The sequence below is a fragment of the Microcebus murinus genome, chromosome 11, assembly GCF_040939455.1.
Source record: "Microcebus murinus isolate Inina chromosome 11, M.murinus_Inina_mat1.0, whole genome shotgun sequence".
Lineage (NCBI taxonomy): Eukaryota > Metazoa > Chordata > Mammalia > Primates > Cheirogaleidae > Microcebus > Microcebus murinus.
In genome coordinates this window covers 53494268-53510517 of record NC_134114.1, presented here as the reverse complement: position 1 = coordinate 53510517, position 16250 = coordinate 53494268, and the positions used below count along the sequence as shown (strand labels likewise).

Genomic DNA, 16250 nt, shown 5'->3' with positions numbered 1-16250 from the left:
AACCTATTCCCCTATTTATGGGGTTGTTATAAAAATTAAATGAGTTTAAATGAATTTATTCTGGTTCAAACAGCAAAGAGTGAAAAAAGATTTTTTTAAATTTTAAAAAAGGTTTAAAAAATAAGTTTATAAAGTACAAAAAACAGTGCCTAGTATGTAGTAAGCTCTCTATATTAGTATTTGTTAAGGTAAAAAAATCAGAGGGAATAAGAGTAAGATTGGAGAAGTTCTATAATAAGCATTTAACCTACTTTTAGTTATGGTCTCACTTGAAACTCATGGAAACATGGAGCCTCTCCTCAGAGAGAGGCGCCTATGCATGGTATTCAACAATTTCAGGAAAATTCAAACTTTCTAACGGATCAGTGAATACTGATTTAAGAACATTGTTTTAAGAATGTTGGTTTTGTAAACAAGTTCACATTTTTAGTGTAGATTTTTATGGTTATCCAACTGGACAGAAAGTGGGAGGAGAGAGTGAAACTGTAATTGGAAAGTACCTGTTTGTTTACCCTGTGCAGGTTTCTAAGCAGTGGTATGATGTTCCCAGGTTTTGAGGAGAGACCTCTTGGCGATGAAATTATTTGCAGATAGAGGTAATATATGGAAGAGGATCTGTTTCTTTTGGTTTTGAGAAATTAATGGAAAGATCTCCGTTGAATAATTTAGTCAATGGAGAAATAGTGTTACATAGTAGTGACCTTATTTAATGACCCTGAGCTGCTCTATTAGAAGATATCTCGAGGGTTATTTGGAGGACATTAAGGTTAAGTTTCTACAATGATTCTGATCTGATCTGTATAGATATGTGGAAGTATATTTTACAGAACTTTCTGGAATGTCTCCTTTATTTTATAGGAAGTGGTATAAGGACGACTTATGTGCACTGGCATTTAAAGTTCTCCATGATAAGCAGCGAGGACCACTGGTTTTTATGCGCATTTACTCAGGCACAATAAAACCCCATTTAGCCATCCATAATATTAATAGAAATTGCACGTAAGTAGAAGCTTAGGTTATTTTCTGAAACTGTACTCATTTCTTTTAAAATACTTTTACTAATATAAATCATGGTCTTACAGGGAGAGAATAAGTCGTCTGCTTTTGCCATTTGCTGACCAACATATAGAAATCCCTTCACTGACTGCTGGTAACATTGCTTTGACTGTTGGTCTTAAACATGTAAGTGACCAAATGATTTCTTCAGGAAGTAATTCCCATAAACAATCCAAATGTCTATTGATAGTGGAATAATGAATATTGTGGCATATTCGTCAGCGTGATCTCATACATTTACTAGAAAGAAAAGTAAATTACAGAAGACCACAGACAAGATGGAGTATAGTCATACAAAGTTTAAATCCAAGTAAAATATACTATTTATGGATACATATGTGTTTTAAGTTTATATAAAATGTTGTTTTATTCCCACTGGGTTTTTTCCTGTCTTGATCATTGCAGAAAATTTAGACATATAGCTGATCACATAATAACTAAAGATATTTTGTCAGTGAAGGCAAGGATTTTTGTGTCTTGTTCACTGCTGTATCCTCAGTCCCTGGATCAGTGCTTTCACATAGTAGGCACTCCATAGATACTGTAGGATGAACAGATGAAAATACTTGATGCCCTGTCTATTTTTGGTGGGTTAAAACTAAGGATATTTCATTTACATGGATAAGTCAAATACACTTTTCTCATTAAACTTTGATACATTTGGCATTTAGGGTAAACATTGTTACTTTTAACATTTTAATTCTTCATGGTTAATTGTAAATTTCAAGATCCTTTAGTAGAAAATTCCCATAGTCTGGTTACTGGACTTCTGGCATTGATATGTCCCCTCTTTCTACCTGGAAGGCAGGAGTTCCTTGTACGTATTTGAAGAAGCTATACAAATTATGTCTGAACTATTGCTTCAGTAGGATGTTTTTATAGAGAAGGAAATTGGCACAAAACTTTGATATAAAAGTTGAAAAGTGGGCTGGGCGTGGTGGCTCACACCTGTAATCCTAGCACTCTGGGAGTTCAAGGTGGGCAGATCATTTGAGATCAGTAGTTCGAGACCAGCCTGAGCAAGTGCCAGACCCCTGTCTCTACCAAAAAAATAGAAAGAAATTAGCCAGACAACTAAAAATATATAGAAAAAATTAGCTGGGCATGGTGGCACGTGTCTGTAGTCCCAGCTGCTTGGGAGACTGAGGCAGTAGGATCGCTTGAGCCTAGGAGTTTGAGGTTGCTGTGAGCTAGGCTGATGCCACAGCACTCTAGCCTGGGCAACTGAGTGAGACTGTGTCTCAAAAAAAAAAAGCTTAAAAGTGAATTTCTATTTTTAAAAAATAACTGGACTCTACATGGAAGTCAGCAACTCTGCATGTTCAAATGTATTCTGCTTAATTGTATATTTTAGTTAATAGACGATTTTTCTGTAAAATAGTAATAAATTCTGGCTGGGCAGGGTGGCTTACACCTCTAATCCTGGCACTCTGGGAAGCTGGGGTGGGAGGATTGGTTTTGAGCTCAGGAGTTTGAGACCAACCTGAACCAAGAGCAAGACCCTGTCTCTACCAAAAATAGAAAAATTAGCTGGTGGTGCATGCCTATAGTACCAGCTACTTGGGAGGGTGAGGCAAGAGGATTGCTTGAGCCCAGGAGTTTGAAGTTGCAGTGCCCTGTGATCACACTACTGAACTCTGCCCAGGGTGATAGAGCAAGACACTGTCTCAAAAATAAATAAATAAATTCTAATGGGTGGTAAAACCCTATAATGTACACCTAACCTGTCTCTTCATGATTGGAAATTTAGAAAAGTACATTGTTTTGCCAGACAAATTTTGGATGTGTGTGTGTATTTTATTGTTCATTAAAATTTATTGTAACACTAGAACAGTATTTTGGATAGAATGCTTATACAAGTTGGATTAGCTTTACTTATATTAATAGAAAGTTATAATAAGCTTTGTGAATTTCTGTTTTAAGTTCCTGGTAAAAAGAAAATGCCACATTAAAATTTTTCTTGTAGTTCTTGGTGGAAGATGAGTGCTTGCCAAAAGCCTGTTTTGTTCCACGTCATCTTGTTTTCTTGCAGACTGCCACTGGAGATACGATTGCCTCATCCAAGTCCAGCATATTAGCTGCAGCTCGTAGAGCCGAAAGGGAAGGAGAAAAGAAGCATAAACAAAGCAATGAAGCAGAGAGAATTTTATTGGCTGGGGTTGAGATTCCAGAACCTGTTTTCTTCTGTACCATAGAACCCCCATCATTGGCTAAGCAGCCAGGTATAAACAGTCTTGGTGTATCAATGAATTGGTGCTCTGATAATTTATATCACATAGTTATAATATACCTCAAAAGATTTATGTGATTGAGTTAAATTTTATCTGAATTTATTGTGGTTTGTCTAGTTTTTTTTTATGTAAGGTGTTTGACTTTTTTGAATGGCTTCATTTTTTTTCTGTCTTAGCCATTTTCTCATATTTTCATATTCTCTTACTCTCATTCTTAATAGGGCTATCTAAGGGATTCTAAGTAATTGGCCTTAGAACTGCCCTTCTGGTATATTAGAGAGTATAACCAATTCAGTTTCTCATCACCATGTATAAAAATGCTATTTTACTTTGTTTTCTAGCTCAGCCTCTAGAACTCTGATGATACTTTCATACGATGGCAAATATTGTTTGACCTTTAGAGAATTATATACTTTGTTCTTTAGTATATTAACTCAAAATTCTGTAGTGGCTTCTTACATATAGCACAAACCCAAACTCTTTAGTGTGGTATATAAAGCCCATGATTCCAGTTATATCATTTCCAATTAGATTTGGTTACATAGGAAACCCCCTAAATAACAATTGTTTTAATAAGACAAAAGTTTTTCTCTCTCTCTTGTACAAGAAGAACTGGTAGCCAAGGGTTAAAGAGTGGCTCCACAGTGTTATCAAGAACCCAGGCTCCAGTCTTTCTGCCCTGCCTCTCTTGAGTGTATAGCCCTTACAATGGCTCCTGGAGTTTTGAGCATCATCTTGGAGTTCCTGACAGCAGAAAAGAATGAGGAGGAGGAAGAAGATGTACTTCCTTCCCTCTTAAGATTTGTCACATGTCATTGGCCAGCACTGACACATAGGGCTACCCAGTTGCAAGGGAGTCTGGTAAAAGCAGCATTTTAAGGAAGCAGCAGCAGAATAGAGTAGAAGGCTATTAGCAGTCTTTGCCACAAGCCCTCTTGCTTGGCCTCATTTTTTGAAACTTCCTTTTTCCTTTTGAACCTTCTTGTTTCACCCAAACAGATTTAAAACTAGAGTAACTACCCACACCTTACACTTCCACAGTAAAGTAGTTCTGATTTCCTGAAGATGCTGTGGTCTTTGCATTGCTGTTTCTTTTCATTTGTTCTCTCTTGCATTATAATGATATCCCCTAATCTTGTTTGCCTGGAAAATGTTTATTCTTTCTTTAGGTCTTAGCTCAAGTATTCCATAGTATGCTCTCACTGAATTCCTATGTTAGTCTATTTAAGAACAAACCTTGTAGTTCTAGAGGTGACATTAGAAGCCTTTTTTCCCCCTTGCAGACAAGTTGGACTCTCAGATTATAGAAAAACAGAAGCAACCTTTATTGCTTCCCCATGTTTTCCTGAGGACCCAGTGGGAAAGAAGGAGGGAGATCCCTAGCCAACTAGGGGTTCCAGTTCCTTACTTTCCCCAGATGGAGTTCACATGAAAGAAATCTGAGTGCAGCTATACGACAGCCCCAAGGTTACTGAAGGAAACTGGGTCTTTTCTTGTTCAGTCAGTGAAGGAACAGCATTCAAGTTAAAATGGGTTTTGCAGCAGTTTTTCTGTTGCTTTAAAATGCCCCAAGGCCAGCTGGGGTGTGTGTGTGTGTGTGTATATATATATATATATTTTTTTTTTTTTTTTTGAGACAGGGTCTCTGTCACCTGTCACTTTGTCACCCTGGTTAGAGTGCCTCAGTGTCATCGTAGCTCACTGCAACCTCAAACTCCTGGGCTCAAGAGATCCTCCTGTTTCAGCCTTTTGAGTAGCTGGGACTACAAGCATAGCACCACCAAACTCAGCTCATTTTTGTATTTTTTGTAGAGACAAGGGTCTCATTCTTGGCTCAGTCTTGTCTCAAGACTCCTGACCTCAAGCAATCCTCCTGTTTTGGCCTCCCAGAGTGCTAGGATTACACGTATGAGCTAGGTAGTCTTTTTTTTTTTTTTTTTTTTTTTTTGAGACAGAGTCTTGCTTTGTTGTCCAGGCTAGAGTGAGTGCCGTGGCATCAGCCTAGCTCACAGCAACCTCAAACTTCTGGGCTCAAGCGATCCTAGTGCCTCAGCCTTCCGAGTAGCTGGGACTACAGGCATGTGCCACCATGCCCGGCTAATTTTTTCTGTGTATATTAGTTGGCCAATTAATTTCTTTCTATTTATAGTAGAGACGGGGTCTCGCTCTTGCTCAGGCTGGTTTCAAACTCCTGAGCTCGAGCAACCCGCCTGCCTCGGCCTCCCAGAGTGCTAGGATTACAGGTGTGAGCCACCACGCCCGGCTGGTAGTCTTGACTCTAATAGAGAAGGATCAGGTAATGATGAATCTAGCTGCCCAATTACATGAAAGTTGACCAAACTTTTTATATCAGAAGTGACCAGGCACTTAAGGACAAGGGATGCCCAAAGTAGCCCATGAGTTCTTTTAAATATATTTGAAAGTTAGTTCATATTTCAAATGTAGTATGATCATGTAAGTTCAAATTGTGGGATGGCAGTTACATTGCACCAGCCAATTTTACATCTAAATACTCAAGCCTTTAACTACTTTAGGGAGAAAAAGTTTGGTGTCCAAAGAAAGTCTCCCTAAGGGACATTATTAGCTTAGAGGTCATAGGCCCCTGAGAGGCCTTATACTTCTTTGGAGCAGATCTACATGTTTCTTTTTTTGTGCTTCTACTTTATTTACCCCATAGGCCCACTAAAGCATTTGACACCCTGTGTTATAATGCTCTAAGTTTTTTCACCCTAGTAAATTCCTTGAAGGATAGAGTATAAAGGAACTTGTTTATTTTATAGTAAAAATTGTCTTTTTATTTCAAAAGTAGCATAATGTCATATGCATTATTACTCTGAGTATCTCTACATGCTTAAAAATATTATCTAAAATAATGCCTCTTAACCTTGAATGTGCATACATGTCTCCTGAGATTCTTTTTAAAGTGAAAACTCTGACTCAGTCTGGAACCTAAGATTCTGCATTTCTATCAGGCTCTAGATGATACCAGTGCTGGTCTGGTCCTTCAATCCTACTTTGGGATATCAAGGATCTAGAATAGTATTTGTCCAATAGAACTAGAATGTGATCCACATATGTAATTAAAAATTTTCTTACAGCCACATAAAACTAAAACTGGTGAAATTAATTTTATAATATATTTCACTTAATCCAGTATATCAAAATATTATCATTTTAACATGTAACCAGTATAAGAAAGTATTAAGATATTTTACATTCTTTTTTTCCTAATATATCTTTGAAACCTAGTGTGTATTTTACCTTTATAGCTCCTGTCAGTTCATACCAGTAATAGCTACAAATGGCTAATAGTTACCGTTTGGACAGTGCAGGTCTAGAAATCCTGGTTTATATACTGAAGAACACTGTATTTGTGACTTACAAGGTTAGCTCATGAATCCATTGCTCACCTCTTTACTTCAGCTATACTTTGTCTGTGAAACTTCTAACATCTTTCTTTTATAAAGAGGGAGAGAATGTTTGTCAGTTAATTGATTGTATTAAAGTATCATTTTAGATGGCGTATTTACATTCTTATTTCCTGTGTGGTTGTGATAATTCATCATAGAGTTGTCATACTGGTATCTCTTTATTCATGATGTCAATTTTTTGCCAGTTTTTTCATTATTGCCAGTATTTCTTTTTTTTTTTTTGAGACAGAGTCTCACTTTGTTGCCCAGGCTAGAGTGAGTGCCGTGGCGTCAGCCTGCCTCACAGCAACCTCAATCTCCTGGGCTCAGCGATCCTACTTGTCTCAGCCTCCCGAGTAGCTGGGACTACAGGCACGCACCACCACGCCCGGCTAATTTTTTGTATGTATATTTTTAGTTGGTCAATTAATTTCTTTCTATTTTTTTTGGTAGAGATGGGGTCTCGCTCAGGCTGGTTTCGAACTCCTGACCTTGAGCAATCCGCCCGCCTCGGCCTCCCAAAGTGCTAGGATTACAGGCGTGAGCCACCGAGCCCGGCCTATTGCCAGTATTTCTGAAGGCATCTTGTTTGTTTGTTTTTTTTTTTTTTTTTGAGATCGAGTCTCACTCTGTTGCCCAGACTAGAGTGCTGTGGCATCAGCCTAGCTCACAGCAACCTCAAACTCCTGGAGTCAAGTGATCCTCCTGCCTCAGCCTCCCAAGTAGCTGGGACTACAGACTTGCGCCACCATGCCTGGCTAATTTTTTCTATTTTTGGTAGAGACAGGGGTCTCGCTTCTGCTCAGGCTGGTCTGGAACTCCTGAACTCAAATGATCCTGCCGTCTTGGCCTCCCAGGGTGCTAGGATTATAGGCACGAGCCACTGGTTACTGCCTCTTTTAAAACCCTTAATTAGCTTTCCGTTGCAAACCCAGGCTCCACACCATGGCATATAATACCTTATGTGATATCCCTGCCATACATCTCATCTGATGCTAATCTTCCTTTGACTACCAATCTCTAGCTATTGGCCTTCTTGCTGTTTTTCCCAATGTTAGTGAAAAATGTTACTTGCACAACCATTGCTTCCTTCTGGAATTCTTTTTCTTCAGGGTTTTGCTTATAGGTTTCTTCTTTTTTATTTTTGTCTTTACCTAAATCAGGGGTGGGGAACCTGCGGCCTCAAGGCCACATGTGGTCCTCCAGACCCCCAAGTTTGGCCCCTTGACTGCATCCAAGCTTCGCAGAACAAATCGCTTTATTATTCAGTCAAAAGGCCACAAAGTAAATTATCCTAGAGAAGCCTTCCCAGATCACCCAAACTCAAGTAGTCTCCCATCACCTTGTTTTCTTCTCTACTACAGCATTTATGGCTGTTTGAAATTTTCTTTTTTAAAATTTGTTATGCATGTTTATCTATTTTCCCCACTGGAACATATAGTAAGTTATTTAAATAATGAAATACCAAGAAGATAACGGTTGTTTATCTCACAGATTTGGATCATGCATTGAAATGCCTTCAGCGTGAAGATCCAAGTTTAAAAGTGAGGGTAGATCCTGACTCTGGACAAGTAGGTATATTATTACTTTAACCCTAGAATCCTTTCTGTGATTGTATGCGTGTGCGCGGTGCCATGCTATATATCTAAAATATTGATTGATCTGTGCCCCTGAAAGAAAAAGCTTTCGGATTTTCTTACAAATTTCTGATTTTTATGTTGACTGTCAAGCCTAAATAAACAAATTCTTAATTCCCTAATATAATTACACTTCATATATATAAACTACTCCCTAACATTGTGACCTTCCAGAAGATAGCTTTTTGTGAAATTGTGAATTAAATTTCAACCCCAAGACAAAGCCTTGAGCCTCTTATGCTAAGGCTTATAGAAGCATTACTAGAGGAAGGATTGGAAGGTGCTTTTAATGACAATAGCATACCTAAAATAGGAGAGAAGGGATAGATTGCAATCTAAATAGAGTTTTAAAGTAGTTGCTGGCTGGGCATGGCTCATGCCTATAATCTCAGCATTTCCAGAGGCTGAGGCAGAAGGATAACCTGAGGACAGGAGTTTGAGACTAGCCTGGGCAACATAGTGAAACCTCATCTCTTAAAAAAAAGAAAATAAATTTACTGGGTATGGTGGTACATGCCTGTAGTCCTGGCTACTCAGGAGGCTGCGGCAGGAGGATTGCTTGAGTCCAGGAGTTTGAGGCTGCAGTGACCTGTGGTCGTGCCACTATACTCTAGCCTGGGTGTCAGAGCATATAATACAGCACAGTAGAAGAACAGATGTTCTTGATTCCAGAAAAGATTACATTCTGCATCCTCTTTTTAGGAGGATGGGGTAAAGTTTATTGAGATTTTAGAAATAGTTTCTTAGAAAGATTATAAATTTATTTTTAAAAACGGATAAAGTGACTGAGTTAATCTGGAAAATATGGAGTACTTTATTTTTCCAAAATGCCAGCCAAATGAAGTAGTAATTTAGTTTAGTTGATCTTTTTTTTTTTTTTTTTTTTTTTTTTTGAGACATAATCTCACTCTTGCCCAGGCTAGGGTGCCATGGCATCAGCCTAGCTCACAGCAACCTTAAACTCCTGGGTTTGAGCAATCCTCCTGCCTCAGCCTCCCAAATAGCTGGGACTACAGGCATGCACCATCATGCTCGGCTAATTTTTTCTATATATTTTTAGTTGGCCAGTTAATTTCTTTCTATTTTTAGTAGAGACGGGGGTCTCGTTCTTGCTCAAGCTAGTTTTGAACTCCTGACCTGTAGCAATCCTCTTGCTTTGGCCTCCCAGAGTGCTAGGATTACAGGCATGAGCCACCTCGCCCAGCCAAGTTTAGTTGATCTTGAAGGCTACAAAAACAATAACTAAAACAGAAGCTTTTTATTTTAAGAAACTTATTTGTAAAATGGCACTATATTTTCTTTTTAATAGCAAATAATATACAGGTGTACAAAGTAACTGTCCCTCCATCCCATCCTGCATTAGGTAACCACTGTGAAAAATTGGTGAATAGCCTTTCATACTTTTTTCCCCCAAACGTCTGTTCTGCTGTGCTGTGTTATACAGTACAGCATATTTCTTCTAATTACATGTGTACAGATATGTGTTACCAAGTCATTCTGTTTGTATTGTTCTACAAACTTGCTTTTTTCTCAACTAGTTCACTTTTTAACTTTATAGCAATCCTATACCAAGTGATTATTTGTTTTTAAGTTTATGATTACAGTTTTATTAAAGCAAAATGATATAAATTAGAATCAGCCAAAGGAAGAGATGCATAGGGCAAAGTCTGGGAGGGTTCTAAACACTTGGCAAAGCTTCCTTCATCTGGGAGGGACATACTACCCTCCTGGCAGAGTATTGCCAACCACGGAAGCTCACCTGAGCCTTTAGTGTCCTTTTTATTGGGGCTTAATCATACACCGCCTGTGTGGTTGACCTTTAGTCTCCAGCCCCTCCCATAGGTTCAGGCTAATACCTTTAGTCTCCAGTTTCTCTGGAAGTCAGAGCTATTATGGTGTGTTAAAAAGCCTACATCGTAAATCACATTGTTAGACTACCTGGTGGACAAAGCCACCAAGCAAACAAAGACACTTTTATCAGGGAGGATAATCTAGGGCCTAGAATATCTACTTCCAGTGGCCAAGAGCAAAGGCCAGAGATCTCTCTTTGGGTAAAGTTAACTCTGTACTTTATCAGATGGCATATGAATAAGATGGATCAAGTGTGGACTCTTTGGATTATGTTCTTATTAAAAGACCTTTAGGTATAACCACTTACTAAAAAGAGATTTGGCTGTTCTAACAAGGACCCCAAAAAACATTGATTTGAAAAAGATAAAAGTCAGTTTCTGTCACATGAAGGTTCAAGCTAGTCTAGAGGTTTTTGACTGTTTATAAAGCTGTAGGCACCCAGGATGGTTGGGAAGATGTTCATGTGGTTGGGAAATGTTTTGAGAAAACGTTATTCCCTCCATTTAGAAGCTTTAGCACTTATCCACATGTATCAAGACAGTTGCCTACATTTTTGTTAAGAATAGGGTTGAACAACTATGATTTCAGCCTGTGGCACAACCCAGAAGTTGCCAACGTCAATTATACTCATTTTGCATTGGCTGGACCTTAGCTTTGCGGTTGGGAAGTATAGTCCTAGCTAGCTGCCACTTGCCCAGCAGATAATTCAACTATTATGGAAGGAGAGAATAATTTTATTGATTTAAATAGGTAATTTAATTGATTTATAATTCCAGTCAGAAAAGTAGAAAACAGTGTTTTGACATTAGAGGCCTCCCCAAAAAAACTGCAAAGGAAACTCAGTGTGTAATTAATGAAAAGTATCTTAAATATATGTTATCATATCTTTATATACTGTTTTGCAATACATGTAATTTTCCCATATTTTTTGTTTTATTTTCTTCCTCTTGTAACCAGACTGTCCTGTGTGGTATGGGGGAGTTACATATTGAAATTATTCATGACCGAATCAAAAGGGAATATGGACTGGAGACCTATCTAGGTCCTCTCCAGATAGCATATCGAGAGACCATCCTAAACTCAGTTCGTGCCACAGGTAAAAAAATAAAACTTTTAGGACTTGCCGTTTGTTTTTATTTCTCTCTCTTTGTCTCTGTCTCTCTTTCTGTTTAATTGCTTAAAGCAGTGTTCAGTTACTAATGTTTTGGGAAAGGCAAGAAATGCTTAAAGAAATTATTAGGAGGGCATGTAAGGACATAGGAACTAGCTCGAAGAAACTCCACTGGCCAAATAGGGATTAATTTGAACACTTAAGATAATTAAGAACAAAAAATAGAAATTTACGGATTTGTACTGATAATACAAAGATAAATAACTGGGAAAGAAGAGGGAAAGTTCTTCATAGTGGAATGCTAAGTGCTGCCCAGATGACTCACACAAACGCAGAACAAAAAAAGGAAATTGAGGAATAAATATGGTGTAAAAACAAATTCAAAACGAAGCAGAAGTAAACTATGGTTTAGGGATAATGTGCATATGTGTTGTAACTCAAAGGAAAACCATGAGAGTAATTAAATATGATAGTAGTTGCTTCAGGGGCTTCTAGATATTGGTACTACCCTAATGTTTCTTTAATAGTTTTAGGTTTCATGGATGCTCCTATAAGCTTTTACATGTTTATATACATACATTTCGCTTATACATGTATTTTTAAATATAAAATATTTCATAATGTAAAAGTGAACGTTAAAAGGAATTATGAAGAATTATAGACTATAATTAATTCTTAGTTTTGAATTCAGGCCATGAGTGACTGTGTTACATGGCCACTCACATAAATACAATATAGTTTTAGTAAAACATTGGAGATTGGTAACAGCTATTGGTTATTAGCAAATAAGAGATACTATTTTCAAAACCATTTTACTTGTTTTTTTGGAAATTATTAAGTACTTAAAATATTACTGGAAGAATATATGAAATGTAACAGTTTGTGGGTTGGCAGCATTTAAAAACCTTTTAGTTTTCATTAGCTAACCTTTTACACTTTTAAAAGATTTATAATTGAAAAGTTTAAAAGTATCATCTTCATATGTGCCTCAACACATGTTCACATTAAAACAGGTGATACAGAGCAGGTTTTTTTGAGAGCAGGTTTTTAACATTGATAAACATGGAAGCAGATGCGTTGTTGGTAGAGCTCTTTACTCTGATTTTTTTTTTATATACTGTATTGAGTGCCATTGTTAATATTCTCTCCCACTTTATCTTCTGTGAGACCTTGAGCTTGATTATAGCACCTTGATACCTTTTCAGAACAAATGTCTGAGGTATCATGTTCTATTTGTTTGTTTACAGATACCTTAGATAGAACTTTAGGAGACAAACGGCATCTCGTGACTGTTGAAGTAGAAACAAGGCCAACTGAAACGTCATCTGTTATGCCAGTGATTGAGTATGCTGAAAGTGTTAGTGAGGACTTTTTGAAGGTCTCCCAAGAGGCCATTGAAAATGGAATTCATAGTGTGTGCCTTCAAGGTAAGGTATGCTTTTAGAGGAAGTATTAGCTCCCACTCAATTATTTAATCACTCTATTACATATTGTTGCAGTCTTTTTCATGATTTTAATAGTGTTTTCTCCCTGTTTCTTTGCATTTCTCAGTTACTCCTCACTACATACTAAGTCATAGTACAATTTTTTCCCTTGCCTAGGACCATTGCTTGGATCCCCAATGCAAGATGTGGCAATTACTTTACATTCCCTGATAATTCATCCTGGTACTTCGACAACTATGATTTCAGCCTGTGTCTCGAGATGTGTACAAAAGGTATAGAACTAATCCTTATTGCTTTATGGCAACTCTATGGAGTATACTACCACTGGTCTTGCAGACAGCCATGCCTACAGAGCTTCACCTTGTGTCTTTGCCTCCTGAGGTTTGTGGGCAACAAGAGTTCTTACTATGGGCAGTCTTTGATTTCTTTTTTTTTTTTTTTTTTTTTTTTTTTTTGAGACAGAGTCTTGCTTTGTTCCCCAGGCTAGAGTGAGTGCCATGGCAAGAGCCTAGCTCACAGCAACTTCAAACTCCTGGGCTCAAGTGATCCTTCTGCCTCAGCTTCCCGAGTAGCCGGGACTACAGGCATGTACCACCATGCCCGGCTAATTTTTTCTATATATATTAGTTGGTCAATTAATTTCTTTCTATTTATAGTAGAGATGGGGTCTCGCTCTTGCTCAGGCTGGCCTCGAACTCCTGACCTCGAGCAATCTTCCCACCTCAGCCTCCCAGAGTGCTAGGATTACAGGCATGAGCCACTGCGCCCGGTCAGTCTTTGATTTCTTAATCACCAGGTTTTTATTTGAAAGAGGATCTTAGAAATGACTGTAACACTGATTGCTATTGAAGTAACCTCTAATTTTAGCAAAGAAGCAAGTTTCTTTAAGTGGCATCTCTGCTTTCCCCATCCCAGACACACGGCCATTAGAGGCAAGGTTGGTAGGTTTGAGTAGAGGACAGATCTGGGGTTTACTTGACTCAAGATGGACTATATTCTAAAGGCCATTGAAAATCTAATATTGGTTCCAACTCTGGATTTCACGTTTATTCAAATTACTGCTTTAGTCAAGGACCATTGGAACTGGGTAAGTCCCACTGCATAACAGATTCAGGGTAAGCATTTTCCCTTTTGAAAGCATCAAGCAATGTGGTCTTGGGGTGGTTATCTAGGGGGATGTCCTTGAGTGTCATGGATCCTCTGCTTCCTGCCTCAGTGACCTAGCAGAGCTGGATTAACTCCCAGGAGTGTGGTGTGCTGGATGCTGATCCTTTGCATTCTTCTCAGTGTTGAATTACCCTAGTTTTGTAGGTGATTGATTTTGCATTATAACACTTGCCTTTCTAATCATTTTCTAATGCTTGGACTGTTTGAGATGTGATTTTTCTGTAGTTTTATTTGAATTCATAATTGTGATTAATTATAAAGTTAATTTAAATACTGCAAGCCCCTGACTTAAGGTCCAGTATCTTTCAGATTATTATTTTTTTTTTTTTTCTGTGATTTCAAGGCAAGGACCAGATTATTTTATTTAATTAATTTATTTATTTATTTTTGAGACAGTCTCACTCTGTTGCCCGGGCTAGAGTGCCGTGGCATCAGCCTAGCTCACAGCAACCTCAAACTCCTGGGCTCAGGCGATCCTTCTGCCTCAGCCTCCCGAGTGGCTGGGACTGCAGGCATGTGCCACCATGCCCAGCTAATTTTTTCTATATATATTAGTTGGCCAATTAATTTCTTTCTATTTATAGTAGAGATGGGGTCTTGCTCTTGCTCAGGTTGGTTCTGAACTCCTGACCTCGAGTAGTCCGCCTGCCTCTGCCTCCCGGAGTGCTAGGATTACAGGTGTGAGCTACCGTTCCCGGCCTTTCAGATGATTTTAAATTCATACTTCTTAAAAAGGTTTTTGATTAGAAAAACCTGATTTGGAAAAAATATTCACCTAAGAATGTAGTTAGAATATCACCTCTAAAGTAGACATTGTTGAGAACATTCACCTTCAAGTAAAGTTTCTCCTGAAATTTATTTTAATTTTCAAATAATGGTAATCTGAAAAATGATCTGTTTCCATACTAACTGCAAGAGCCAATATATTGGTCTGTCTTTCAAAATGTAAGATTCTAAAAATAATTTTATAATAATCATTATAATGATTATAATATAATGATTATAATGATTATATATAATGATTATAATAAATAATCAGATATTTCTGAGTTGTTTAACCTAGAGAACAAGAATTTTATGGGGGCTTACATTTAGTCTTTAGTTATAATTCATTACTTTGAAATACTCTTAATGGAAGTACTGCTACCCTTGTTAAGCTTCAAGGGGAAGCTTTGAGGTCTAAGATTTGGGGAAGCTCCTCCTCTCTGCTTATGAGAAGTTAATAGTGCTTCTTATATTGAGTCATTCATGTTGTGCTTGTACTTCAGTAGGCACTGAGGACACAAATAGGATGATTATATTTTTCTCTACATAAAGTAGCATGTGATTTAGTGAGGATATTAAATACAGCCAAACAGTCAAAGTATTAGATAAAACAAGCAGAGTACCATAAAAGCTGGGAAGTAGGGAAGATTCTTGGAAATTAATATTTGAGCTATGATGATTCTGGAGGATTTGGGCATGGTAGGGGACGTTACAGATAAAGTCCCTAGCTGTAGTATCATAGTATTGGAAGAGTAAAATGGGGTCGGAATGTAGAGAAACCTTTAAAAACTACATTAAAGAGTTTGAACTTTTATTCTCCACTGGTCTCAGAACAAAGGTTTTAAAGAGGGAAGTATAATCAGTACTGGAGGGATTAGGGTAGGGAAGAGATTGTCTAGGAAATGATTAGTTCTGAAGCAGGATACCAGCAATAGGAATGGAATGTTTACAGCTTACTTCGGGGAAAGGAAGTCAAAGAGGCACAGCCAAATGAACTGAACAGGAATGGAGAAGAGCAGAGTGTTTGGAAAAGAAAATGATGAGCTCAGGTTGGGGCCTATTGGAGAGCTATAGTATATTCCAACATTATCCCAAAGCAGGCCAGTGGAGTAGCAGTCAGACTGTGGGCTGGACAGGATGTAAAATTTTTGAGGAAGCCACTTAGGTTTGAACTCTGCAATTTCACAATCTTTTCCTTGGTAATATTGTCTAAGAGGACTAAGAACAGTTCCATGAGCACAGTTTGTCCTATTCAGTTATGCAAAATGTAATCCTTTTCTTAGTTGTAGCATTTTTCCTCTTAATTTTTACCTTTTCTCACTCCATTTTATTCCAAAAGACATTTTCAGTTTCCATATTCTTTATGTACATGGTCTAAGATTTGAAACAGATAGTTATACAAGAGAGTTTAAACATGTTTCTACTACCTTATTGTATTAAATTTTTTAAATTTATGTCCTTCCTCTATTTTTTTTTCTATATATATATTGGCCAATTAATTTGTTTCTATTTTATAGTAGAGATGGGGTCTTGCTCAGGCTGGTTTCGAACTCCTGACCTCGAGCAATCCGTCTGCC

General features: G+C 37.8%; 1 protein-coding gene across 2 annotated transcripts in view; it reads left to right on the top strand.

Annotated features, from left to right (window-relative positions):
• The window catches only part of GFM2 (GTP dependent ribosome recycling factor mitochondrial 2), a 41184-nt gene that overhangs the window by 23388 nt on the left and 1546 nt on the right, over positions 1-16250 (top strand). For both annotated transcript variants that reach the window (XM_020290101.2, XM_020290100.2), the window contains exons 13-19: positions 859-999; positions 1083-1182; positions 3089-3278; positions 8192-8268; positions 11143-11281; positions 12544-12723; positions 12898-13013. In XM_020290101.2, coding sequence (XP_020145690.2) covers positions 859-999; positions 1083-1182; positions 3089-3278; positions 8192-8268; positions 11143-11281; positions 12544-12723; positions 12898-13013 — 943 coding nt within the window. The remainder of the gene's footprint in view (positions 1-858; positions 1000-1082; positions 1183-3088; positions 3279-8191; positions 8269-11142; positions 11282-12543; positions 12724-12897; positions 13014-16250) is intronic.